At 50.7% G+C, this 27,517-nt stretch overlaps 7 protein-coding genes across 7 annotated transcripts; 2 read left to right on the top strand and 5 right to left on the bottom strand.

Moving 5' to 3' along the window:
* Positions 1-163: 163 nt before the first annotated feature.
* Positions 164-2,074, bottom strand: SMAC4_09517 (uncharacterized protein; the record flags this gene model as incomplete). The annotated part of the gene is made up of 5 exons (XM_003343806.1): positions 164-478; positions 645-893; positions 1,097-1,276; positions 1,394-1,563; positions 1,810-2,074. The coding sequence occupies 5 exons, from the start codon at positions 2,072-2,074 to the stop codon at positions 164-166; spliced, it is 1,179 nt and encodes a 392-aa protein (XP_003343854.1).
* Positions 2,075-7,188: 5,114 nt separating this feature from the next.
* SMAC4_09805 (uncharacterized protein) lies at positions 7,189-8,060 on the top strand (the record flags this gene model as incomplete). The annotated part of the gene is made up of 2 exons (XM_003342748.1): positions 7,189-7,275; positions 7,419-8,060. 2 exons carry the CDS (start codon positions 7,189-7,191, stop codon positions 8,058-8,060), a joined length of 729 nt encoding a protein of 242 aa, XP_003342796.1.
* A 3,262-nt stretch (positions 8,061-11,322) lies between these two features.
* SMAC4_12771 (uncharacterized protein) lies at positions 11,323-15,809 on the bottom strand (the record flags this gene model as incomplete). Its single annotated transcript, XM_066091083.1, has 3 exons — positions 14,909-15,809; positions 14,303-14,851; positions 11,323-14,247 (listed from the first exon to the last, which is right to left on the bottom strand). Exons 1-3 carry the CDS (start codon positions 15,182-15,184, stop codon positions 11,323-11,325), a joined length of 3,750 nt encoding a protein of 1,249 aa, XP_065945433.1. The 5' UTR covers positions 15,185-15,809.
* Positions 15,810-16,883: 1,074 nt separating this feature from the next.
* SMAC4_09701 (uncharacterized protein) lies at positions 16,884-19,565 on the top strand (the record flags this gene model as incomplete). Its single annotated transcript, XM_024656021.2, has 5 exons — positions 16,884-18,450; positions 18,507-18,779; positions 18,838-18,960; positions 19,032-19,055; positions 19,300-19,565. 5 exons carry the CDS (start codon positions 16,884-16,886, stop codon positions 19,563-19,565), a joined length of 2,253 nt encoding a protein of 750 aa, XP_024511787.2.
* A 27-nt stretch (positions 19,566-19,592) lies between these two features.
* SMAC4_09702 (uncharacterized protein) lies at positions 19,593-20,004 on the bottom strand (the record flags this gene model as incomplete). The annotated part of the gene is made up of 2 exons (XM_003345404.2): positions 19,830-20,004; positions 19,593-19,761 (listed from the first exon to the last, which is right to left on the bottom strand). The coding sequence occupies exons 1-2, from the start codon at positions 19,976-19,978 to the stop codon at positions 19,593-19,595; spliced, it is 318 nt and encodes a 105-aa protein (XP_003345452.2). The 5' UTR covers positions 19,979-20,004.
* A 1,282-nt stretch (positions 20,005-21,286) lies between these two features.
* Positions 21,287-23,962, bottom strand: SMAC4_12988 (uncharacterized protein; the record flags this gene model as incomplete). Its single annotated transcript, XM_066091198.1, has 1 exon — positions 21,287-23,962. One exon carries the CDS (start codon positions 23,960-23,962, stop codon positions 21,287-21,289), a length of 2,676 nt encoding a protein of 891 aa, XP_065945432.1.
* A 914-nt stretch (positions 23,963-24,876) lies between these two features.
* Positions 24,877-26,931, bottom strand: SMAC4_12987 (uncharacterized protein; the record flags this gene model as incomplete). The annotated part of the gene is made up of 1 exon (XM_066091197.1): positions 24,877-26,931. The coding sequence occupies one exon, from the start codon at positions 26,929-26,931 to the stop codon at positions 24,877-24,879; it is 2,055 nt and encodes a 684-aa protein (XP_065945431.1).
* Positions 26,932-27,517: the final 586 nt, after the last annotated feature.

Raw genomic sequence — 27,517 nt, 5'->3', positions numbered from 1 at the left:
GAAGGTCATGAAAGATGTTTAGTGAACGCAACGTTTTGTACTGAAGCAAGAGCTATAGGAGCGAACAAAGCAGACCATGACAAAGGAAACAGGAGAGCCCAACATCCAGGTCCCATCTTTTCCAGTCCCTCAAACAGGTCTTGAGGGCTTCACCGTTCCAACATCACGCACTGTCTTCCTTGATCATGTCTGCCGCCTTCTCCGCCACCGCATACACAGTAGCCTGGAGATGTGCACTGATCTGCAACGGAAATACACTGGCATCAATAACCCTCAACCTCTTCACCCCATACACCTTCAACCTCTCATCCACCACACCCCCTTTGATCCCCTTTTCGCCTCCCATTGCAGATGTCCCAATAGGATGCCAGCATGTGACCGTGTTGTCTTGAACCCACTTCTGGAGATCAGCGTCGGTGGAAGTCTCCTCGGGATCAGGAGAGACCTGCTTGAGAAGGATCTTGGACAAGGGCTCGGTCTGGGTGGTTTTTTTCGGCATACTGAACACAGTGAGTCGTGGCTTCTAGGTCAATAAGACCACCGGGGCCGGTGTAGTATTGAAGGTCAATAATGGGGCGATCGTCCTCTTCTTCCGTCACATCGGTGGATGACGAACGAGGCCGGGTGTGGATCGACCCTCTGACCAAGGGATACTGCAGAATGATGGTCAAGCCGGCGTATCTTTTGCCACTGGACGGGGGCTCAGGTTGAAAAATGGAACTGGCGGCTGCCATCCAGAGGATGTACTCTATCTGTCCGACTTGCTCCTCACTGTTTGGGCCGAGCCGGCGGTTGAGGATAGATGCTTGCTCGGGTGGAATATTCTCGAGGTTTTTCATCCGGGCTTCGATATCCTGAAGGCCCGGACTTGGAATGGTGTGTGAGAAAGGGAGCTAGCAGTAGGATGTAATAGTCCTGGTCAAGGGGCCGGAAAGACTGCTTTGGTATAGCTGACGAGCGGCTTCTGCCACTTGAGGGTCATGTCTCAGTTCATCGTGGTTCGGGATGGTAGGGTCGACTTCGTATGTCATTACCAGCACTTGTGATGTCTTGTTAGTACATGGACTATTGACAATGGGCAGACAAGCTGACTTACTGGTGTGATCTTGCAGATTCTCTCCGACATTGGGACTATCCACCTTGAGAGGAATACTGCGGAAAGTATCACTTCACGCCGAGCCTTGACGCTATACTCCTTCCCATCGTGCTTGAATCGGACACCAGAAGCCATCCAACTCTTATCCTCCTTCATCAGAAGAATCTCTTGAACGTACGCCTTTGTCAAGATGTGCAAGTTCTACTGAGGGCTCTCGTGATTCTTGCAATAGTCGACTGAATACGAGCGAGTTCCGTTGTGGATGTTCACCGAGCCAATGCACGTCCAGGGTCCAACGTTGTTTCCGGCATTCTGGGACTTGTTCGTCTCGGCCCCAAGGGAGTTCAAGGTTGCGTGCCAATAAGCATGGGATAAGTTGTAATCTCTGTTGTAGGAAGCTGCGATGGGGCCAGATGTGCCAAGGTAGGAAGTGTCGTGAAGGGTGAAGGTCTCGTTCGAGGTTTCCTCTGGAGGCGGTTGGAATGTTTCCGAAATTTTGAAGTATGGTTTTTCCGAACCTGTCAGTATTTCTTTCACTTGATGATATAAAAGGGAAGACAAATAAGAGCGAGTCCCATCCCCAACCTGCATTTCCCAGCTCCTCCCACGCATCGTAGTCATGGCGGCTCGCGCGGTTGAAGACCATGAATTTCAGGGCACTTGATCCCCCAAGGACCCTCCACGAGGATAAGGGAGCTTTCTTCCGTTCAGACCTGGCTGTGGTTCTGTTTCAAACTTCCAATCATAGGAGGTCCCGAGTGCACGACCGAAGAAGGCCGGAAAGTCAACTTCATCAATGTCCAGAGCAGCCTCTCCTGCCTCCAGGACACCTACACTGACAGTTGAGTCTTCCGCCAGGCGTGATGCCACAGCAAGCCCAGCGGTGGCGCCACCCACGATGACATAGTCATAGGATTCCGCACAAAGGTCATCCGCGCTGCTGGAAAGCAAAGGAGGTATCGCTGTTTTGGTATCCATGGCGTCTATTATAGGGAACTCGAGAGAATGACTGGGAGAGCTTATGCTGAGAGGGGTTGAAGAGAAATGGACATGGGGTGCCGAATGAGACGTGAGCGGGGTAGTAGTACAAAACACAGCTTTGGAATCAGACGGCGGGTTGTATTCGAGCGGGTATGATCAGACAATGGGGAGGAACGTTGCACTACACAGTGACGAGACTATTGGAATGTGCACCTCGTTATCTTGCACTAGATCGTGAGTGCCTTCAAGACACATATGGTAAGCGAGCTGTCACTGCCACATGTTCAACCTCGCAGTTGTGACGAACCGTTACAAGCACAGGAGTATTATCGCTGGGATAGAAGAATAGAGTAACGGAGTAGTAGCCGAAAGGTACTGGTAGATTGTGGTAGCTATTGCTTGCTGAAGAGCCTTATAAACGAAGGCCGGGAGGCCTTCTTTTATACTGCTCTTCCCTGGACCCGGTGTACTGGACCCGAGGACCCGGGGACCCGAAGGCCCAAAGGCTTCGGGTCCAATCTGATTGGTCTATCTATCTAGCTAGCTTACATAACTTTGATTGGATCGTAACAGCAGTCACTAATACACACCTTGCAAAGCCTCCTATTCCTCACTCACTTTGCTCACAATAGCAGACAGAAACTGCTGCAATATAACCGTTGTATCACACCTAGGCTAGAGTCAGCATGAAGATAAAGATCCATAGAAACTGAAGATCCGTACCAAGAAGAAACATAGTCACGGTCAAGGCCATATAAGCCCTCGTTGCTCTGACATTTTGACCGGTGACCATGTTTGAGGTGGTCTTGACAGCCTGCTCGGATTTTGTCACACGGACATTTGCCCACAGTTCTGGGTTAGATGTTCCGAGGCTTAACTATGACAAGGGCAGGTTTCTGAGCTTGGAACAAATAGTTCAATTCCGCTGATAAACTACTTTGGTCTTGAAGGCCTTGTTGGTCCTTTCAACCTCTAGAGGAAGGCTGGGCTTCAAGGCCTTCTTATGCCAAAGGGAAACGGTACCTATCTAGTACGTACAGGTCCTTGTCACCTGAGGCTCCAAGGCATCTAGCGATCTGCATACATGTAGGTCTTTCTCGTATGACACCAGGAGTATGGCATATGCCCGTATGCTACCAGGAGTGTAGCATATGTCCGTGTGACATTAACAGAACCTCAACACTTTGCATTAGCCTTGACTGCCGATGGAGCTGAGCATCATCCTGAGGTTCCCCTTTCATCACGGGGCGAGAGGGCACCGTTAGGGGCATGGTGAGATATGCTTTTTTTTGTTGTTGTTGTGATTGTTATTTTTAACGTCTACTTCCGCCTCCCGTAGGGCATGAGACGTGTCGCACCGGTGAGTCTAGCATACAAAATTAAGAGCAATGCCCTAACTGTCCACCAAAACCATTAATCCGAGGGCAAACCGAGGCCTATTGCCAGTGTAAATCATGTGTTGCCCATAGCGTAAACGCGGCCTAACACTTACAATCGAATCGCCCAGTGGGCGATCTGCAGCACCTTTTACCTGGGGGGCAAAGGTTAAAATAAAAGCGCAAATATTTGTGCTGGGTATTAGGAAAATACAATGCGGACTCAAAAGAAAAGAAACTAACAAGTGTGTGTGATGAAAGAGATTAGGAAAAAAAAAGGAAAAAAGACATACAATACCAGGGATTCGCTGGTCGTCACCGACCCAACTACTAGTCTGGCCCTCACTGGCTTATCTACGGGAGAGCGGACGGGATCCCGAGTTTTCCAGTGGGTATGGTCGTATGTGATTATTATGAGCTGTCGGAGGCTTTAAGTAGGTATTTCCACGGCCGCTGCAGATGCCGGGTGAAGGAAGGTCACTTTTGCGGTCCTTCCTGATTTGTCGTTCTCAAGTCCATGGCCTTTTATTTCTTTTTAAATAACATTGTGGACCTTCGGCATTTATTGTAAAAAACGGGACGGAAAAAGCTAAACAGTGTCGAAAACATGTTAGTTCTGCGTTACGTACATGATCGGGGTTTTTTTTTGTTGTTGTTGTTGTTGTTGTTGTTGTTGTTGTTGTTGTTGTTGTTGTTATTTTTAACGTCTATTTCCGCCTCCCGTAGGACATGAGACGTGCCACATCATTGAATCTCGCGCACAAAAATAAGAGCAGTGCTCTAAATGTCCACCAAAACCATTAATCCGAAGGCAAACCGAGGCCTATTGCCAGTGTAAATCATGTGTTGCCCGTAGCGTAAACGCGGCTCAACACCTCCAATCGAATCGCCCAGTGGGCGAGCCGTCAATATATGGCGGGACCCGTAGAAGAAAGAAAAAGACAAAAGAAAAGGGCAAGATCACTCCTCCCCGCTCTCGCTCTTGCTCTCGCTCTCCCCCTCCCGCAAGGCCTCCGCCCGTCTCCTTACGCGGTAGACTAGCCTGTCCAAGTCTACTGTAACCCTCTCGATGTCGTGGCCGCGCCCAATCTCCACCCCTTCACCCCGTAGAAACCCTGTAAGGTTGTCAGCGGTGCCCCCGTCGTCGATGTGCTGTTGCCAGAGTGACTGGCGCCAAGCTTTTCTCGTGCAAGTCCACGAAAAGAAGTGCGAGGTCTGGATTCTAGCGATGAAGCGCTGCCAGTAAATTCCAATAGCAAGGGAGATATTCTCCTACGCAGCCGCTTCGCCCGTGACGGGGAAACTGCATGTGCCTTCCTGCAGAAGAAGGGATGGAATGGATTCTTCCAGCTTCCCCAGAAGCATGTTAGCAGGGCGTCCTCGTGCTCGAAGCGCTCGTGGTAGTCCTTGAAATCCCCGTGGCCTGATCTAGCTGCCAGAAGATGGTGTAGGGAGCGCCCGTCCAGCTCCAACTCTTCGTTAGGAGGAAGACGCCTGCAATTTGGCGGCGTTTGACAAGCCAGCCACGAAACCCGCGAGTCGTAGGATATTTCGTCAACTGGAATTTGTGCACCACTATCAGTGCCACTGTTCTTTACGAGTCCTATTGGCTTTTCTGGGACAGGGGTTAGGCTCACTAGGAACAGCCAGAACCGGAGACTTCATCATGTTACGATCCAACCAGAGTTATGTAAGCTAGCTAGATAGACGGACCAATCAGATTGGACCCGAAGGCCCGAAGGCTTCGGGTCCCCGGGTCCGTATCGGAGGACCCGAAAGGCTCGGGTCCACGGGTCCGGTATGTCGGGTCCAGGAAGGCCGGTATAAAAGAAGGCCTTCCCAGGCCTCTTGTTACCGGATCTCTAGCAAGCAATAGCTATCACAATCTACCAGTACCTTTCGGCTACTACTCCGTTACTCTATTGTTCTATCCCAGCGATAATACTCCTGTGCTTGTAACGGTTCGTCACACATCACTGGCGCCAAGCCTGATGCATTGATTCCGTCTTGAGGTGGTCGCCGAAACCTGCGACCCGTGCACGATGATCAACGACAAACGTCCCGCACTTACGGGGCACTCACGTTGGAACTTCGTCCCAGTACCTAGGGCCTATTGATACCAGCGGCATTATGACAAGCGTATTGGAGTGCTTCCCTGTCAAAATGGTGCATGCATAAAGTAGATAAATCAGTTTATTTTATTTGAATACCATACGTATTCTTTTGTATCCTAACACACTAAGAAATCAAAAAGGATCTAGTAGTCCTTAGGGGTTCAAGTTATGGAAGATGGGTAGAATAGAACCTGAAAATTGAATCCATCGAATTAGCCAAGATGTTCGTCGTCGATGTTTGGGTCTTCCAAAAATATAATATAATCCCCCTAGTTATTGGATAGTGTCCTAGTTCTTGAGCGGTAACTTGTCACTGGTTTTTTCAGTATTCACTTTGTACTTAGTTTTGGTCTTTTGCCTCTGTTGTTTTTTGGGGAGCTGTTTCGGAGCTACCTTACTCTTATTTTCTTTGTATGTGGGTTGGCTGTATAATTTCTTCTAAATTTTTTTTATTCGGTATTTGCATCTGGGCTGAGCAGAAAAGGTGAGAAGAGGACCGTTTCTGTTTCTCGTGGGATGTAGTAACCGGGCCGGGATTAACCCAGTTGAAACTCTCGATCATCTCAGCATATCAATATGGTCACCTTGAGACGTTCTTCTTCAGCCTGCCCTGCCTGGTGGCGCTGCTGGATTCCACACACTACCAGGAGCCGCACCACCCAGTCTGTCTCAGAAGCAATGGGTACACCCCTACGAGGAGGTCACACGACCTCTAATCTACATAAACCCTACCCAAGATATGATCGAGGATGCGTTTGGGCCTGAAGACGATTTCGACCGTCATCTCCTAGACATGGACGTGAACCCTTTGAATGGCACTGCGGAATATTTCCAGACCGAGGGTGACACCGTCAGGGCTTTCTACACCCATGTCTCACATCCCATCCAGCTCGCCTTCCAAACCAACCATGGGTCATTCATAGTCCAACGGTCAGAATCAGGACCTCTTGGCCCAACTCAAGTCCCGCAGACCATTGACTTCACATGGGGGTGCGGGGAGCACTGCCTCATGATAGAAGAACTTAACGGCATGGGATAATTGATCTCAAACGGTGGACAGGCGAGCGTTCACCTGATGGCAATCGTATTCGGCTAGGAAAGGAGTTGAGAGCGTAAGTAATTGTCTCCCAATGGTTGCTGCTTGCTGACAGATATCATACAGATACTGCCATAAATACAAATGCTTCGCTGCCTCGGCATTTATCGGCCAGCATCTCCTGATCCTCGTCTTTCACGCCCAAACTGTACAGCAAATCCGAGAGCAAGACTGCGAAGTCACGGGCCTTCTTTTCTCAACAAACTGGCCAACATTGCGATATGGCCTCTTCCGGGCAGTGACCTATCAGATTCGGAGAATGCAAGCTGCCACACCCCCGGCAGTGACCTTGGATGGCTATATGCGCATGTACAGATGGTGGTCATGGGCTCCTTATTGGGTTGATGGAAATAATGAACACGAAGTACACCCTAACGGATACAAACGGCTCTTTTTGATGGGTGCATGGTACTGGGCGGATGCGCAGGAAAACCCTATTTTGTACCAGGATGGTCAATGGGTTTGGGATACCGTCAAGCTCGGGTAGTAACAGCTACTGCTTTCAACTGGTTTACGTGTTTGGAAATGTGGATCCCACTCGTTTGCTTGTGCTACCTCCCTCTCGGGCCTCTCTATATAAACCTTGAGCTAATCCCATCTCAGTTTTACTCCGTTCTTACTCTAGTACACTCATCACTTAATCCTAACACTGTCCGGTGCTGGAAGATGGATGACGATGATACTTCCGAGATCAAGGTATATATAACTTCCAAACCCCTGTTCATTGATTGCCCTTAATGATTCGAGTTTTGTAGGACATACAGTTCGGCTTCCGACGTTTTCAAGCCCCTGCAACACGAATCTTCGCAAAGCGGTCTGTCTTTCTCTTGCATGTCCCGCCGAGTCCAATTGCTTGCTGGTTGCTGTCCTGGATGCCACAGCTCGTTAGCTCCTTGCTACAGCGATTGCTGCCAGAGTGGTTCTTGCCGACAACTGTCATTCTGAAGGAGCGAAATCCCGCCAAGGCAGATAGCTACGAAAACGAATTAGCGGCATACGAGCACCTTCAACAGCTCCAGGGCCACTGCATCCCACGCTTGTTTGGCCAGGCCGCCATCCACGACGACAGGCAGACAAGATACCAGATGAGCAAGCTGCCGATTCCTGGTATGCTTCTGGAAAAGGTCGAAGGAGTGCCGTTGCACAATCTTCCTGCTGAGGAGCTGGGGGATCGCCTTCTCGAACAGCTCCAGGAGACGTACAGACTCCTTACAGAGGAGGGCGTTGTTCATGGGGACCCAAACCTTCACAACTTTGTACGTGTCAACAACGAGAGGACGGTTGCTATCGACTTTGAGTTTTCCTACCCTCTTCCTAGTGATGTAAGGAATGAACACGACTTCGAGACCTTGAAAGACGAGATTGAACGGCAAAGGAAGACGGCAGAGGGGCGGTAATCGGTCTGTTCGGCTCTATCGGAGCTTGGTTGAACGAGGAGTTTCAAAGGCGACATCCCATCTGCAAAAATATACAGTATCAGGGTGGCCTGCCGCTGTGTCACACGGACATTGCCTACACTCCTGGGTTTGAAGTTCAATAGAGCCTCAATGCTTGACATCAACCCAACCTCGCCATACAATGCCAGCCTTGCCTCAGCGAGACTATTCGGCCAACAGGCACGGCTGTCACACGGACATTTGCCGGTGACATTCATCAGTCAAACTGCCGACCAGAATTACCGACAGAATGCCACACGGACATCCGCCGGCGACTTTCATCAATTAAACCACCGACCGGAATTACCGACGGGCAACTGGACGAAGGTTGGCATTCAGAAGATTTACTTGTAGGCAGATGAACTAGATAGACTCGCGCCGATGCCTGGCACACAGGGCTCGGTACGTACCAACCTTCTTTGGTATAAGAAGGCCTTAAGGCTCGACCTTCTCATTGAGGTTGAAAGGATCAACAAGGCCTTCGGGACCAAAGTAGTTTATCAGCTGAATTGAACTACTGTTCCAAGCCCAGAATACTGCCCTTGTCACACTGGGAGAAGGCGTTGTCCAACTTTTGGGTTGTCATACTTAACCCGGTGAACCTCATCCCAGCCAGGTCCCGGACAGGAAGTCCACTTGGAATATTTATGTGGGTTCCTCTTGTAAAATGGACAAGCAAACTTCCGGTCACTGTTGACTTGTCCTCTGTGTTTCTTCCTTCTCCCATCGTTATCACCGTCATCCTCAGCCGCACGCTTTCTTATTCCATCATTTAGGTTGGCCTCATTGGCCGAGCATCCAGTTTCACCTACCATGATGTTGATAGGAGGATACATGTTGGTGTTGACAATCAGGTCGGGGGAAGTCTCACTGGATTTAGTCGGAGCGGAGGATTCATTGTTGATTCGGAAGGGGTTGAGATGCCATGGTTGACAGCCGTAGATGCTTCTGGCGAGCGACGAAATTGGTAAGAGACTCGCCAAGTGCTTTGGGAAGCTGGACTTGGACATAAAAGTGGTAGGGATACGCTCGAAAAGGATACCTTCGATGAAGCAGTTGTCACAGGGTTGTGACTGCCTATATAGTATGCACTTCGATGTTCGTTGGCAAGCAAACATCGTCCTATCTTTTATAGGTTTGGCCGTGTGAGCATGTGCATCCTACCCTGTCATAGCAGTAGTGGTACCTCGGAGGTCTGAAAGGTTGATAAAGAAGGCTCGGAGATAGTAGGAGAAAGAAGGTATAGAATACTACTTTGGAAAATTGTTTTTCTGTTTTTGTAGTAAACTATACTTAGTATCACGGGTGGACTCGACATTGGGTATGGATATGGATGGGTGTAGTTGTAGGAGGAGAGGAGGAAGGAAGTGGTATGCCAGCCAGGCCTTATATAGAGGGCATGGCTGGGCACGCACAACGTACGTGGCACGTGGTCACGTGCGTACGCCAGTCAGACATGGTCTGACTGTGATGACATGCCTTTGGCAGAGCATCACGTGCTGCACCTATCACAGGCTAATCCTGTGATAATAGCTTCCTTTTTCTCTTTACATTTAATATTATTTTGAATTGTAGCTTCTAGTCTTGTTGTCTTATCACTTGTAGGATCACGCTTTCACACCGCCGAATTCAGCGGACATTAGTGTTAGTCACGTGCCACAGTGATAGCAGACTACCCACATCGACCAAGTGGTTGAGGAACCCTAACCCTAGAGCTGGCTCAGCCAGCTCTAGGATTAGGGTTCTGACTGTCATATTTAAAAACACAGCTCCCCACAATCACTATCGGCTACATTTCCGCACCTCTCGAATGATTAATTGATTAAAGAGATGCGAGAAAAGAATGAGCAAACGCCATTTCTCAGCCCAGAACAGGAACCTATCCTAACTTTTCTCTTGTGCCTACGTATGAAACAAGTTAGAAGGGGAATCTTCAACACCTTATGGAGCACCCGACACTTCAATAAACGGACTATCGGCTTTCGAAGCGAACGTCCGAGTTGTTAGAGTCGGATTTATTCTACTAGAAGATGACCATAACCAAGCACATCCTAAGTATCTTTTCATTACGCGATTCTATAGATCAATTGCGTTCACAATGGTGTTTATGGCACCTATCGTACAAGATTTGCAGTGTTGATTTACGTGTTCGGGATCCGAGTCCCGCTATCTGTACTACGGCGGACTTGATTAAGGACAAAAACTAGCAGAAAAAATAATAATACAGCTACCGTTGATACAGCTTATTTTGAACGTAATGTCCAGCCTTATAAGACTACCCTATATACTATCCTCGGGCTGAATGGGTGTCAGAAACTTGATGAGGTCTTCGTTGGGTAGGTTTTGCAGTTCGCCAAGCTGTCTCCTTTGGAACAATCTTTCTTTGAACTCTCCTTCAACCCAGACAGAAAGTAGAAACTCATTGCCCACCTCACTCAACAACATTAGGTTTTCATACCGAGCAATGGTGGCACGGAAGGTCTCGAGGCCTTTGTTCGAAAACCTCTTCAAAGCTCTTAACGTGAACCCACTACCAAACCCAAGGGGTGAAAAGCAGAGAAGCCCATCGTATCCTTCTACCATCCTCATGATCTTCCGAGTCTGAGATATTTCCGCCGTAAATGCCTTCCGCGCTGCAGGAGTGTCTTCGATGCCACAACCTGCTAAAACAGCTGACATACAACTTCCGCTTAGTTGATATCGATATTGATTTTCTTTTATGACTTTGGAAAGCCGAAAACTGGCTGGCATGCCCAAAACAGTGTACAAAATACTGAGATTTTGTGCTTTTCGTCGTAGATTATCGTAGTGCCTAGCAGTTGACAACTCGTCCGTAGGCTTTCTCGAGGCGAACGAGCTTTTCAATGTGACGTCCGCACTGTCCCAAGCGTATACGATTGATATGAATCGCAAGATCGCACCATTGTCTATTGTTAGGCTTGCGAGTTGACGACCTGATTCGATATCGGTATCGGTATTGGTATCCTTCGTGTTGCTGTCAACTTTGATTTGGGGATCACCGCAACCGACACTGATAGCGGTGTCAGTGTCATTGTCGCTGTTCTGATTGCCATTCTCGTTGTTACCATGCTCTTGATACTTGTCTTGCCCTTGGTCCTGTTCCTCGTCCTGCTCCTCATCCTGCTCTTCGTTTTCTTCATAGTGCAGGAGGAAAGATTGTGAAAGGCTGACTTGAGATGGAGTTGTCCTCCAAGCCTGTCTCTTAGGATACAAGGCTGAGTAGCTTAACAACCGCCTCATGCCTATTCTCTGCCGCCATGTGCAGCGCTGTCTGTCCATTCCCATTCTTAGCACCTACGTCAACCTTCCCAGTATCGAGAAGTAGCTTAACAACCGCCTCACGCCCATTCGCTGCCGCCATATGCAGCGCTGTCCGTCCAGCCCAAGCCTTAAGATCTGCATCAACCTTGCCAGTATCTAGAAGCAGCTTAACAACTACCTCATGCCCATTCGCTGCCGCCCTATGCAGCGCTATCTGTCCAGCACTACCCTTAGCACCTACGTCAACCTTGCCAGTATCGAGAAGTAGCTTAACAACCGCCTCATGCCCATTATCTGCCGCCATATACAGCGCTGTCCGTCTATCGTAATCCTTAAGATCTGCATCAACCTTGCCAGTATTGAGAAGCAGCTTAACAACCGCCTTATGCCCATTCTTCGCCGCCATATATAGTGCTGCCTGTTCATACCAGTCCTTAAGATCTGCATCAACCTTGCCAGTATCAAGAAGCAGCTTAACAACCACCTCATGCCCATTCGCTGCCGCCATATGCAGCGCTATCTGTCCAGCACTATCCTTAGCACCTACGTCAACCTTGCCAGTATTGAGAAGTAGCTTAACAACCGCTTCATGCCCATTCTTCGCCGCTATATGCAGCGCTGTCCGTTCATCCCGGCCCTTATGATCTGCATCAACCTTGCCAGTATTGAGAAGCAGCTTAACAACCGCTTCATGCCCATTCTCTGCCGCCATATATAGCGCTGTCCGTCCAGCTTCATCCTTAGGATCTACGTTAACCTTGCCAGTATCGAGAAGCAGCTTAACAACCGCTTCATGCCCATTCTTCGCCGCCATATGCAGCGCTGTCTGTTTGTCCTGGTCCTTAGGATCTGCGTTAACCTTGCCAGTATCGAGAAGCAGCTTAACAACCGTTTCATGCCCATTCTCTGCCGCCATATATAGCGCTGTCCGTCCAGCCCGGTCCTTAGGATCTGCGTTAACCTTGCCAGTATTGAGAAGCAGCTTAACAACCGCCTTATGCCTATTCGCTGCTGCCATATGCAGCGCTGTCCGTCCAGCCCCATCCTTAGGATCTGCGTTAACCTTGCCAGTATTGAGAAGCAGCTTAACAACCGTTGCATGCCCATTATCTGCCGCCATATACAGCGCTGTCCGTCCATCACAATTCTTAAGATCTGCATCAACCTTGCCAGTATCGAGAAGCAGCTTAACAACTGCCTTATGCCTATTCGCTGCTGCCATATGCAGCGCTGTCCGTCCAGCCCCATCCTTAGGATCTGCGTTAACCTTGCCAGTATCGAGAAGCAGCTTAACAACCGTTGCATGCCCATTCTCTGCCGCCATATACAGCGCTGTCCGTCCAGCCCGGTCCTTAGGATCTGCGTTAACCTGGCCAGTATCGAGAAGCAGCTTAACAACCGCTGCATGCCCATTATCTGCCGCCATATACAGCGCTGTCCGTCCATCACAATTCTTAAGATCTGCATCAACCTTGCCAGTATCGAGAAGCAGCTTAACAACTGCCTCATGCCCCTTCTCTGCCGCCGTATGCAACGCTGTCTGTCCATCCTTATCCTGAGCACCTGCGTCAACCTCGCCAGTATCGAAAAGCATCTTAACGATCGCTTTATAGTCTTTTTGCGCCGCAAGCCACAGCGCCGTCCGTAGCTCCTCCTTATGCAAGTTGACCTTGCCGGTGTTGAGAAGCAATTTTACGACCGTCTCATGCCCGTTTCCTGCCGCCAAGCATAGAAGCGTCCATGGGCCCTTGTCCTCAATAAGTTGATTTACCATTGTTTCCTTTGCATCTTCCTGTTCTGAATCCTCGGGACCTAAGCAAGTTTTTTTTAGGTTGCTCATGCTCCTCAATGCTCTCTCAAGAACCGCTGTTTCTTCCTGAAGATTCTTCACTGCAACTCCATACTGTTTCACCTCTTGTAATACCAATCTGACATTCCGTATCCTAGTCGCCGCATTTTGACAACCTTCTAACCCTGTCTTTGAATGCTTTGGAATGCTTGCAAAGTGGTCGTAGTTGTTTTTATCTTGCTGCTTGTTTGGATATATATCCCAGTCCCAAATAAGTAGAAAATTGTGTGGAAAGACTGTTATCGATTGTAAAAGTTCTGACCACTTGATATCTCCGGTCGTAGCTTGTAAATCGCCTGCTAGGGAAACTGCAATCATTATAACCGCCCAGTGATCGTTGTATGGCCTGAGGATTATAGGTCTCGACGCTCCTTGAAGAAGACAGACAACATCTCCTTTTTGGACGGATTTTACCGTGGTCGGGAGGGTCCAGCAAGAACCCCATGCTTCCTTCACGCAAATATAGCTGGGGCAATTACTCCAAGTAATGGCCACATCTTGTCTGTCTTCCCAAGTAGCATTTCTCTTAACCGAGGACACTTCGCCAAGAATGCAGCCCTTGCCCTCAATGACGGCATTCTCTTTATCGTCCGAAAGGCCGTCTACAGAGACTAATTTAGATAGGAAGAAGTGGATGAGTTTGTTAAAGAGTTGTTTCCATGAAATCTTATAGTCGGCAAATAATCCTGCTGCGGTTGGATGATCAGAGCTCATACCGAGTAAGGCATATACTTTATCGCAACGTTTCGTAGCTTTGCGGGTGTGGTACATCTCTATCAGTTCACCCAGAGGGCGTATGTTAAGAGAAAAGTTGTCTGACTGACTGGTCGCGTATTTGGGCCGGAAGATTGCGCCTCTTATGAGGTAGGTTACCGAAAGGATTTGAGCCCGCAGGTCTGCGGGGAGTTCATTGGACAGGTTCAATGCATTTAGGCCTGAGCAGAATGCAAATCCGTCAATCTCAGCAAAACCACACTTGATCAGGATATGGCGAGCCGCGGCAACTTCCTGAAGTACCTGCATCCATCTGTCAGTTTCCTTAGTCATAATACTTTGACATTGGTTCCCTTACCCAGATGCGCTGAAACCACGGTCGTTGAAGCAGTGTAAGGATTCCCGCTTTATTGTCTAATCCTCTTGTAGACAGCTCAGCTGCGATGCGTATTTCTTCGGGTGCTTGGTCGCGCTTCGCTGCGATGCGTATTTCTTCGAGCGCTTGGTCGCTACCGGCTGCCTCTTCTCCAAGCCAAACAATTACGCGACTTGCTTTAGCGTAGATCTTCGCCATAGACTGAACTTGGTGTCCTTTTTCTTCTTCGTCTTCTTGGTTGATGCAAATAGCATCTATCCATATAGTTCGTTCAATGGAGTGATCTCGAAGATGTAACAGCGCTGCGTGAAGATTTTCTCCGACGGCCAAGTCGCACCCGTTTATAGAGATGGAACAAGGCTTGGCCTCGGAGCCCCACACGTAGGATAAGGCCTCATACGGACGAGTGCCTTTTGAGTCCAATGCGGTGCAGAAGAGCCGACAGTGTATTGCGGCGTCCTCGTTTTCAGACGGCAATAGTTGAAGCAAGCGAATATTGCTACGTGATATGGGAACGTTGTAATATAGATTCTTTATAGGTGTTAGCGTTATTTTGAAATGTCGTAGGAGGAAAAGAAGTAAGTCTACTTCCACCTGCTTCGAGCTTTTGTTATCCACGCAGACCAATTCAGATAGAAAGAAGTGGATGAGTTTGTTGAAGAATTGTTTCCACGAAATCTTGTAGCCGGCGGACGTCTCTATATTGGTGGAACTAGTAGTTGGAGCGGCTGGGAGCCGGGGAGCGGGCATACGAGTAGCGGACATGGCGATGGCGGCGGGGATTTGTTGCAGAGGTGTAGAGCGAGACTGCTCTTGGCCCTTATCATCTTCCCAACCCTCCGTATTGTGCAGTCGTTGAGACATCGTAGCTTTAGGGAACGAAGGTTTTGAGCGAGGCGACGTAGATGAGGCACTCGAGGATGATCGTGTTGATCGTGTTGTCCTGGAGGCAGCAAATGCTATACCGTTGACGATCAATGGATTGAGTTTGTAAAAATACTGGAGATTCCTCTATCCTGCCTCCAAGGACAAAATAAAAAGAAACTAGAGCACTATGTTTTCTCAAGGCTATGGTGGAGCATGAGGCGTCGTGTTGAGTCTGTTTCTGTTTCACTATGTCAAGCGTAAGATGGCTGGCGGCTCCCTCCCTACTATATGCCAATGGCCCAAAGGACGTTTCTTTTCTAGAGGCTGGGCATTTTGGACCTAGAGACTTCAGGGCGTTAATCAATAACTCGACTTGGGCGAGGGTCGTGGCTTTCTGTCACGGGGTCTACAGGGTTAGCATTAGTGTACCAGTAGCGGCCTGGTAGCTTGCACCACTTATGGGGCCGTGGCGCGGGTAGGGCTGTAAATCCGAGTGGAACCTGCAAATTGCAGTAGAGCCTAGGCTGCCAGTGCTGTCAACAACCAAGCCGTTGTGATAACCAGTGTCCTTGAGCAGACAATGTGTTGATACCCTACTTTTCATTTCCTTTGGGACCTGTGGGTTCATGGAACCGACGCCAAGCGGCGATCGCCCCAACAGTAAGACATAAGGTAGTTGTCCATACCACACAAAAAATGCTTTGGTGAAGTCTTACAGGGCTGGCGCCTGTAAGATACAGGTATGGGTTTCCACCCAGACGTTCTGACAGTATAAACACCTAGTCGACGGCTCCAGCGCCGTCTACGTGGCTAGTGCCGACAGCGTGGGGTAACGCCTCAGGGGGCGCAGGCGACGCATGGGTGTCGTACAACAGACTCAAGCAAGTCTTCCTCGCTATACGAGCTACGAACGCTCTGCCAACTGAGCCACACGCCCGGTGATTTTGTTGTTGTTGAAATTTGTGGGGAATTAGTGTTCATAAGGCAATTTATGCCATTGAGGTGCGAAAATGTCACCCGCTCTTCCCCTCCTTCCTCTCCATTTCCCACCTTCTGCATCGCAAATTTCAACACAACCTCCTCCATTCTCTGATACTTCGACAGGACTGCGACAGACGGCGCAATTTGATACGTCTGCGTGCGAAGAATCATCATGTCATCTCCCCCACTCTTCCCCTTAGAGGTCTACAAAGCTAGCCCGCTTACGGCCTGTCAAGTGACGACTCGTTCAGTCCGAAAATCCTCCCACGTTGGTGGTGCTTGACGGCGACGTCTCCTGCGGCCAGACCCTTTGATTGCACGCAATGGAGGCATACAAATCACCAACTCAAGCAGCTGAGCCCAATTCGCGTGGCGTTTGTAAATGCGAACGAATTGACTGGTAGGACGATTTTCAAGCTGCCAATCAGCGCACTTTCTTCTTTTGGGGGCCTACAAGATGAGGGGCCTACAAAACCAACCCCGCTGCTGTAGGCCTCACGGCCTCATGAATGGGTCTCTGGTGTTTTGGAATGTCACTCCCACGATTCTATCGAGGACGGCCGTGGCTGAGCTCGTTATATATATCCCCATGGACGACCTGGCTTTTCACAAAAGAAATCGGTAACGACACACATTCGCTACACCTTTCTTCCCAAGTCAAAGCTCCTCCCACCTCGACGTTGCTTTCGAGAATAACAACACCTCTCATCACACCATGTCACACCCCAAGCCTAACGTCATGGCACCCGCCGCATCGAATGGACAGTACCAACACTTTGTCCCCCAGTTCCTTCTCAAGAACTTTGCCCACAGGGTCCCCAAAGTGCCCAAAGGACCCAAAGGAACTCCGAAGCCCAAGTATGAGAAGGGCATGTTTCCAGGAGACCTGGTAATCAGCAACCTCGACTTAACCCAGGACGCTGCCGCCTTCACCGAGAAGCCCGTTTCCAGGATTTTGGGGGAGATCAACATGTACGACGACTTCACGAAGCCCAACGGGGAGCAAAGACAGGTCGAGAAGTTGCTCTCCAAACTGGAGGCCCAGGCAGCACACATCTTCACCAAGATCACAAAGGCATATGAAGCGAAAGAGGGTGGAGTTGTTCTCACCCGGGACGAGCGAAACTTGATTCGCAAGTTTCTCTTCCTCATGAAGTACCGCGGCCATCGGTTTCATACCCGCTTCTTCCACGAAAGACCCGAGGCATATTCCGAGAACGACCGGGAACTTCTTCGCGAGTACATGGAAGAACATCCGCAATTCAAAACCCCCATGCAGGTCTGGTTGAACAATATCGAAACACTCATCAACCTTGAGATGGACCCGGAGCTGAACTGGATACGTGAGCTTCCAAAGAAGATGTACTACAACGATGCTATGTGGTTTGTTACGCATGTGCAGAGTTCTTACATGGCTCTGTGCGTACCATCCGAAGCGGAGAACGAGTTCATCCTCGCAGACAATAGCTATTCGGTGCATGAAGGGCCGAACAAATATGCCCGAGACATCAAATCGGACAAGGAAGAAGCCCTTGGCTACGTGGAGCTCCATACCTTTGCGCCGATATCTCCAAAGATCATGGTTGTTCTTCGCTCTTTGATTTTACCTAACCCACTTGAAGACCAATCACCCGAGGTCAAAGAGGAAAGGGATTTCCAAAGGTCTTTGGTGATGGATCCTTATGGCCATGTCAACGGCATGTTGGCTGATCTGCCTGTACGCAAGGCAGAAAACAGTTACAGCGAGATTGTGAATGGCCGCCTGGTCTTTCAAGAGGGCTATGATGGACGGAGAGGAAAGGATGATAAGTTCCGCTTTCCCTTCTTCCCGATCGAAAGCCAACATGTCAACATCATCAACTCAATCTTTCTCGACAATTGTCTACGCTGCACCAGTCTTGTTTACAATTCTAAGCAGGCATTCGCAAGGACACTGGAGTGGTATTTGACTGCTCCTCCTCTTGAGATTGGGAAGATATTCACGGGGGAAGATAAGGAGGATCGTCTCAAGAGACTCAAGAAGCTGGAAGCAGTGTCACGTTCTCTGGGCTCGGAGAAGGCTGCATTATGGGTAATGCCTACCCTTCCACCAACAGTCCAGGATCATGAGAAGATTCGGCTTCGGCACCTGGAACGACATCGCGAATACAAAAAGGCATTGGTGAATGATGAGAGAAAGCCGGATGACGAGGCTTTCTTCAAGTCAATCAAGGAACTACATGCACTGACACGGGGCTTATCGGAAGCTGACGCCTCCTTTCTGGACGACTACGAACTGCTAGGTATGGCACCAAGCTGCAAGAACTTTAGAAAGTCGCTGATGATGTCCCTGATTTAGGCGGGTCCTATGATACCATAGAGAAGGACATTGATCAAGTCGTAAGGATGAAAATCTTGAGGATAAAGATTGACTCATGGTCCAACGGAATAGACGAAGGGATTCGCCAACGCAATCGGGAGTTACTTGTCAGCGAATACCTTCGCTTGCCCAGCCACAGATTGTGGTTGTACATACAATCAGAGAGGGATATGGTCATGAATCACGAAGGCATCGACTTGCTCAGTCCGCAGATGGACTGGCCTGGGATGCCTGAAAGAGCCATCGTACACGGTAGGTAACGGCATGTCTGTCACACTTCAAGCGTACGCATTTGCTAATAGTACAGCAGCTAAGGATCTGATCAAACCAGATAGACTGAACCCCCTAATGTACACAGCCTTCAAGATCGACACCAAATTTCGACAACAGGCGCCTCTGAACGGTTGGACCGATTTCACGCCGTTTACTCAAAGTACGAAGCGTTTCATTTAACTAGCATACTCCTCCGTCTTTCTGCTAACAAGGCGTCTCGATTTTCAACAGGTGCCGGAACTATCATGAATTGTGGTACGTGGATTCTACCCAAGTACCTGAAGCCCAATCCCCATGGCTCAGATGCCCATTGTCGCCAATGCAAACCTTGAATGCACGCTCCTTGTTGAAATACCCTGGCCCACCATCCATCCCGACCCAAGATACGCAGCACAAACCTCAAGCAAAACCGTGACGCTTCCTACCGCATAACGCCAGAAACCCCAGACCATCACACCTCCCACAAACAAAAGCTAACAAACTCTCCTCCAAAACACAGGAATCCAGCAAATTGAAGACCTAGCCAAGTCGACCGACCTTCTGTCTATGGCCATAGTCGCGGACGTTACTCTCAGAAACGCCGATCCCACCCTGAACTCTCAATTCAAGCCCCCTGAGCGCCTCGAGCTCATCGTCCGCTCGACCTGCCGTGAGATGTTCGCCACCATCATGGAACCGGAGCGGATCAAGCACAACCTTAGCCGACAGGTGATCGAAGACCTGGAGAAAGTGCTCTTCACGCTCGTTTATTCCACTCCCCCGTGAGATAAGAGGCAAAGAGGAAGTGGAATCCTAAACCCACAGATCCAAACCCCTGATGATGATCCCCAACACGCTCTCCTCCGCCTCTTCCATCCCGCTTCCACCCCACCAGATAACCGATCCCAGTTCCGGCCCGGACTCAGACGGGTATGACGACAACGAGTACGCATAAGGAAACGGCGTGGGCGGCGGTACGACTCTTTGATGATCAAACTGGATCTGACAACCGCCGTCGGACTCTCAGTACAAGTGCTCGCAACATAATACGAAGTCGTCGTAGTCGCGGCGGTCGCGAGGGTGGTAGTGATGTTGATGGGGTTGACGGGCACGTCTTGGAGGGCGGCAAGGTAGACGAAGATGGGTTTGGAGAGTTTGTTGAGTTGCTGCCTCAGTTTGAGCATTTTGCCGATGAGCATCTTGTAATGTGATATCGTGAGGCTGTGCCCACGACTGAGCGAGCCGTGGTGTCCCCGTCCGTCCCTCCCGTCTCGGTTTAGTCCGGTTCGGACTCGGACGATTTCTCTTTTGATGGTTTATTCGGTTGGCCGTTCGTGATCATAGGGATATGCTTTGCTGCGCTGCAGATGGACGGCAGGTACGTCAGCGATCGTGATGATTGATGAGGTATTCTCAGGGTTCATTAGGGCGCAGCTTATGTTTGTATGTAGTGATAGAGCATGGGGCCATGGTGCTGGGTCCACATAGGGAAAAGAGCAAGTCGGGTGATGTAATGAAGCGAATGAAGTCATTTAACTAGGCGAAATATTGCAGGCTGGAAATCATACACAACAGCAGTAATATTCACGGAATAGCCCAGTGAGACGTTTTTGTTCGGTGGATAACAATTATGTTTAAAGCTATTTTTATCGACTGTTTTTTTACCAGGATGCGGACCGGATAAACACCAAGACTCCTTCGAGGTCATAAAGGGCAAGACTTCAACCATCGCCGAAACACAGACACGTCACTCGACCAACTCCGACATTAAACCTCATCAACCTCGACCTCTCGATCTCTTAGCCTTCCTGAGCGCTTCCCTCGCCCTTGTGTCACTCTGATCATTGACCGGCCTTCCATTTCCCATCCCATTTATTCCGCGGTCGGCGCCAACGCCTGTCCCATCTTCGCCCAGGGCACGTGTGACAAGGGCAGTGTTTTTGTGACAAGGGCAGTATTCTGGGCTTGGAACAGTAGTTCAATTCAGCTGATAAACTACTTTGGTCCCGAAGGCCTTGTTGATCCTTTCAACCTCAATGAGAAGGTCGAGCCTTAAGGCCTTCTTATACCAAAGAAGGTTGGTACGTACCGAGCCCTGTGTGCCAGGCATCGGCGCGAGTCTATCTAGTTTATCTGCCTACAAGTAGATCTTCTGAATGCCAACCTTCGTCCAGTTGCCCGTCGGTAATTCCGGTCGGTGGTTTAATTGATGAAAGTCGCCGGCGGATGTCCGTGTGGCATTCTGTCGGTAATTCTGGTCGGCAGTTTGACTGATGAATGTCACCGGCAAATGTCCGTGTGATAGCCGTGCCTGTTGGCCGAATAGTCTGGTTGAGGTAATGCTGGCATTGTATGGCGTGGTTGGGTTGATGTCAAGCATTGAGGCTCTATTGAACTTCAAACCCAGGAGTGTGGGCAATGTCCGTGTGACATCAGCTCCCCCTTCTTCAAGGCTCGCCCCGAGCCGAACATGCGTCAGCTTCCGTCGATATGATTCCGTGGAAGGGTCAATTCGCTGGGACGTTGGGGTCTCGAGGCTTCTCTGGGTGCCGCGCGTGAAAGGCGATGACCTGATCCTTCGCTCCGTCAGTGTAGAAGTGCTCCCATGGCTCCCATGTGAGATCACTGGCTTTGTTCCATCTTTCCCACTTGACTCGGTATAACACCTTGGCTTCAGCCCTCATGGAATCCACGATCTTCTCGACTTCGTAGTCTTCTGATACCGCCGGGGCTGCCTCTCGCAAGACCTGGTCAGGATCGGGGATCTCCCGATTGCCAGCGCGATAGGGTTCCAGGAGCGAGACGTGGAAGGAGTCGTGGATTCGCCATGTCTTGGGCAGGGTTAACCGGACAGCGGTAGGGGAGATCACCTGTGAAATCCTGAAGGGGCCATGAAGCTTCTTGTCGAGCTTCTTTGAGGGGCGCTTGGTTTTGATGTGCTTACCGTTCAGCATGACCAACCGTCCCACCTCGTAGACCGGTGCCTCCGTTCGTTTCTTATCCGCCCACTCCTTCATCCTCTGACGGGCGCGGTTGAGATGTTTCTGCGCGTGCTCGTAAACCTGGATCATCCAATGGGCGTAAAGGCGACTCCCAGGGTTGCGAGGGGCGCCGTCAGGGGGGTTGTGTGAAGCAGGGTGATATCCGTAGTTGGCGTAGAACGGGGAGATACCAGTCGACGACGAGATGGTATTGTTGTATGCGAACTCGGCAGTGGCTAGCAAATCTTCCCAATTGCTCATTTCGTAGTTGACGAAGGCACGAAGGTACATTTCGAGGATCTGGTTGAGCCGTTCGGTTTGGCCATCGGTCTGAGGGTGGAAAGCTGTACTCATTCGACTCTTGATGCCGACGAGCTTTAGGAAGTCCTTCCAGAGATGGGCCGTAAACCGGGAGTCACGGTCAGAAATGATGTCCAATGGTACACCGTGCAATCGCCAGTATGAGCGGGCGAAAATCTTGATGAGGTCTTCTGTTTTCTTTTCTCCCACCTTAAGAGGGATGAAGTGGGCCATCTTTGTGAAGGGATCCACCATAACCCAAATGGAATCACAGCCGTTGGAAAGGGGCAGATCCGTAATGAAATCCATTGCAACGGACTTCCATGGGGCGTAATGAAGTTCCATGGGTTGGAGCAAACCATGCGGGGAGTGCCGAGGAGGCTTGTTCTGTTGGCATTCGTGGCAGCCGCGGACGTATTCCCTGACTGATTCCTCCATCTTGGGCCACCAGAAGTTCCTGGTGATGAGCTCCATGGTTTTATCCATACCCATGTGACCGGCGACCTTAGTGTCGTGTTCTGAGTTGATGACCTCGTTCTGAAGGCTGGTGGGGATCCAAAGGCGGTTCTTTCGGTAGAGGAGATCGTCGACCTTCTCGAAGTCCTTGTCTGCGTCCTTCTGGGACTGCTCCATATATACCGGGTCGTTGACTCTTGCTTCCTTGAGCTGCCTGATAAACTCATCATTCCATCGAGGGGTAGAGAGACTGCAAAGCCTATCTTTTGACAAGAGAAAACTGCTTCCTTCCGAGTATGAGAAGTGTTTTTCTTGCAGGACCGTCGTGATCGGCTGGTCCTCACCTCCCCCTTTCTCAGGTTTGAAGCTTTCTTGACGGGATAGGGCGTCAGCTTTGCCGTTCAAATGGCCGGGTCGGTAGTTGATGATGAACCAGAAGTTGGCCAGTTGGATTGCCCATCGGGCTTGGCGGCGGTTGAGGACTTTGGCGTGGGTAAAGTAGGCCAAATTCTGGTGGTCGGAGAAGACTTCGATCCGGTGCTTTGCCCCCTCGAGGTAGATCCTCCATCGTTCGAAGCTGTCGACGATGGCCAGGAGCTCTTTATCGTGGATCTCGTAGTTCATCTCGGCTGGCGACATCTTTCGCGAATGGAACGCGACTGGGTGAATCTTGCCATCCTCTTTCCTTTGGGAGAGTACTGCCCCAATCCCATAGTCCGAAGCGTCGGTTTCCATGATTGCTGGCTCAGCGGGGTCGAAATGTGCCAGAACGGGCGCGGATACGAAGGCTCTCTTGAGGTCGTTGAACGCGTTGGTCATTGCTTCGGTCCATTTCCAAAGCTTTCGATCCAGGGCGTTACCTTTTGAGATGGCTTGGGCTAGCGTTGAGAACCCTTTGATGAACCTTCTGTAGAAGTTGGCGAAGCCCAGGAAGGATTGTGATTCCTTCAGGGTTTTGGGAAGCTCCCAGGCCAGAATTGTTCTCACTTTGTCATCAGCCATACCAATGCCTTCTGGGGAAATGATGTAGCCTAGGAATTCAACCTTCTGTACCCTCCATTTGCACTTCTGGGGTGCGACAGCCAGATGGTTTTCTGACAGCCGCTTCATGACTTCCAAAACCAAGCGGTCATGTTCTTCTTCCGTGTCTGCGTATATCAGGATGTCGTCGAGGTAGACGAGGACGCCGGCGTCGATGAGGTCCATGAAGAGGTGATTCATCATGGCTTGGAAGGTTGAAGGCGCGTTGATCAATCCCATGGGCATGACTACGTACTCGAAGAGCCCGTATTTGCACCGGAACGCTGTCTTCCATTCATGTCCTTTGGCCATTCTCACCAGGAAGAATCCTGATTTGAGGTCGATCTTGGTGTAGAACTTGGCCGTTCTGAGGGCATGCTGAAGCTCTGTGATGAGCGGTATGGGGTGCCGGACGGGGACCGTCATTCTGTTGAGGGCTCGGTAGTCGACTACCGGTCTGAGGGGATCGTCGGGATCCTTTTTATCGACGAACATGAGGGGAGCGCCACATGAGGCGGTGGACTTTCTGATTCTTCCTGATTTCAGCATTCTGTCAAGCCAGGGTTTGAGGGCGTCGAGCTCTCGCCCGCTCATAGCGAAGACAGGGCCCCAGGGCGGCGTTTGGTCGTCGATGATATCGATCTTGTGATCCCAGGGCTGGTGGTCTGGCATTCGCATGGCGGCTTCCTCGCTCATGATGGGGAGGAAGGCTCGAAATTCTTCGGGAACTGCTGCAATGGCGGCGTCAATCTTGGTTTGGATGCTGGCAATGGCGATGGTGGGGGGAAGCCCAAGGACGATCGAGCTGGTGCAATTCTGCTGACAATATTCTGAGGAGAACTTGATTTCCTGTGTTTTGTCAAAGAAACAAGCGGGCTCGTGTTGCTGCAGCCACCAGTGGGGAAGAATAATGTCGCACTCGTCATCCATTGTTGAGAGCTCGAAGTTGAGGCGGGTGTAGTGATCTTCTTGGTGCCGTAATACGACTGCCTCGGTATAGTATCGTCCTCCCATCGTGTCGACCGCCGCGTTGAAGCCCATAAGGGTGCGGATGTTGGCTCGTTTGATTAAGGGAAGCTTCCAGACGCGTGCTTGGTGAAATGACATGACTGGGATCGAACTTCCTGGGTCCAAAAGGACGCGAACAGGATGTTCCACGTCGTTATAGAGCAGGGTCATTCGTACAATTGGTCGTGAGCCGGAGTGAGGCTCAGGGCAGGGTTTCTTTCGGAGTTGTTCTGTCTCGTCGTCGTTAAAGCTCAGCCTTTTCAGAGTGCAAACGACGGGATTGACACCAGAGTGAGGCCGAGGTGATCCATGTGGTGCTTCATGGTGGCCACTCAAAAATCCGAGTCAGAGTCTTGGTCCATATCCATGGTCTGTATGGCTCTGGTGATCGCGGCCGTTTTGGCCTTCTTGAACTGGGCTTCGTCATCGAGGGCCTCAGCTCCCTCTTCTTCACGGTCGTCGTTCTTGCGTTTGGTTGAGACGGCGGCCGTACGTGGCTGTTGTTCTTTTGGCTGGGGCAGGTCCTTGCCGTTGTTATCCTTCTTTGCAAAACATTCCGTGGTGTAATGGCTGTCCCGCCCGCATCGCCAGCAAGAGACTTGGTCCTTCTTACGCTGGTCGATATCCGCTTGATCGATTCCTTTCAGCGCGTCGCGGTTGGATGACCATTTCTTGTCCTTGGCTGAGCGATCGGGTCGTTTTGAGGATTGATTTGGGTCGGAAGGGGAGCGTGAATCCTTGCGAGGCTGTTGGCCCGATTTCGAGTGCTCCGTCCTCGAAGCGGGCGCGCCTTTTCCCATCTGATAGCCCGGGGCTTGAAGCATGTTCTCGTAGACCCGTCCTGCTTCTCTGACTGCGCTAATGAACTCGTCGTCAGTCTCGGGTACTCCTCCCCTCATCGAGTACATTAGTTCGGTGATCTTGGAGGGGAGGGTTTTGGCGATCTGGTTCTGGAAGGTGGTTCCAGCCCAGCCAACAGTTTCGTTGAGGTCGAGCAGTTCAGTGAGATACTCAGCTGTGTCTCCGTTGTACTTGAGCTCTTCCATCTTCTTCGCGTTCCGGTGTCGTTCTGAGGGATCCTTGAATCGCTCAAGAAGGGCACTCGAATATCCTTTCCAAGTGTCTTCTACGCCCATGGACTGGATCTGACGCGCTCGTGAGTCGTGCCACTTCTGGGCTTTGTCGGAGAGCATCGAGCCGAGCCAGTTGATCTTATGACTGTCGGTGGGGAAACTGGCTGCGTACGCGTGTAGATACGCGTTGATCCTGGCCCACCAAGGTCGAAAGGAGTCGAGCTTCTCTCCATCGTATGAGGGGGGCTTGTTGAGGTGAATCGGCGTTGTCTGGATAGCTGGGAAGGTGAAGTTCTGAAGGAAGTGGTTGGCTTGGTTCCTAGCATCGTCGTCCGGGGACGCCCCGAAGTTCCTCGGAGGGGGAGGAGGAGGAGGTCCCGGCGGACCCTGTCCTCCGGTTGACTGTCCGAAACGGACGGATCCGTAGAGGTCTGCACGGGTGGCATCGTAGTTCATACGAGCTTGGCTTGCCTGCCTTCTGGCTTGGAGGGTCTGGAGAAGGCTGTCGTTCATCAGGTTCGGGCTGGCGGGGGGATCGTTGACCGAGGAGTAGTGGGTCGAACTTGGGGCTTTGGTGGCGGCGCGTTGCTCGAGCACGCGGCGAATGGAGGCGGCGTCGGGAGCTTGTTGGCCGGAGCGCTCGAAGGCTTCCTGGATAGCTTTCTGGGTACTCTGTTGGACCGTCGAGATCTGTTCCTCGAGCTCCTTGAGCTGACGAGGGTCGATGAGCTTGTCGAGGATGTCATTGATCTGGGCGTCTTTGGCGGTGGCCCAGGTCTCGACGTGGCCGAGGACGGACTGTTGGCGGGTGGATTTCTCGTGAAGCGCCTGGATGGCTTGTTGTTGCTTGGTGAGGGCGTCACGGAGGTGGTAAACGGCTTTCTGGCGTTCTTCGTCCTTCTCGCCGTATTGAGCGATGGCAGTCCACACCTCTGAGGCGAAGCGGGAGCTAGCCTGCTGGACTTGTTGCTCCAAGCGGGCGATCTGGGCTTGAGAGGCCTCGATACCAGCGTCGAAGAGGGTGGTGACAGTGGCGTAGTTCTTCCTCAGGATGTCGTATTGTTCCTTGAGGGCCGTGAGGTCTCTAGTGTGTTCGTGCCCTACGGAGAGAGTCATCTCGCGCACCTGGGCGTGAGCCGCCGCGAATTGGTCATGGAGGGCGATGAGCCAGGGAGGGGGGTTGGTAACCTGGACCAAACTTCTGGGGATAGCATCATCGCTGTTGGTCATAACAGTATCGAAGTCGCCTGGGTGGTAGAGGACCAGGGAGGAGTTTTCGACCGAGGGGACGGGCTGATCTTGAGGTGAAGCCATTGTGATGGTGATGTGTTGAAGAGTTGGGTAAGGATGGTTCGAGAGGGAAGTAGTTTATCTGTGACAAGGGCAGTATTCTGGGCTTGGAACAGTAGTTCAATTCAGCTGATAAACTACTTTGGTCCCGAAGGCCTTGTTGATCCTTTCAACCTCAATGAGAAGGTCGAGCCTTAAGGCCTTCTTATACCAAAGAAGGTTGGTACGTACCGAGCCCTGTGTGCCAGGCATCGGCGCGAGTCTATCTAGTTTATCTGCCTACAAGTAGATCTTCTGAATGCCAACCTTCGTCCAGTTGCCCGTCGGTAATTCCGGTCGGTGGTTTAATTGATGAAAGTCGCCGGCGGATGTCCGTGTGGCATTCTGTCGGTAATTCTGGTCGGCAGTTTGACTGATGAATGTCACCGGCAAATGTCCGTGTGATAGCCGTGCCTGGGTTAGGGTTAGGGTTAGGGTTAGGGTTAGGGTTAGTTAGGGTTAGGGTTAGGGTTAGGGTTAGGGTTAGGGTTAGGGTTAGGGTTAGGGTTAGGGTTAGGGTTAGGGTTAGGGTTAGGGTTAGGGTTAGGGTTAGGGTTAGGGTTAGGGTTAG

The sequence above is a fragment of the Sordaria macrospora genome, chromosome 1, assembly GCF_033870435.1.
Source record: "Sordaria macrospora chromosome 1, complete sequence".
Lineage (NCBI taxonomy): Eukaryota > Fungi > Ascomycota > Sordariomycetes > Sordariales > Sordariaceae > Sordaria > Sordaria macrospora.
The sequence above is the reverse complement of the archived record's forward strand: the minus strand, read 5'-3'. Positions and strand labels throughout refer to the sequence as shown.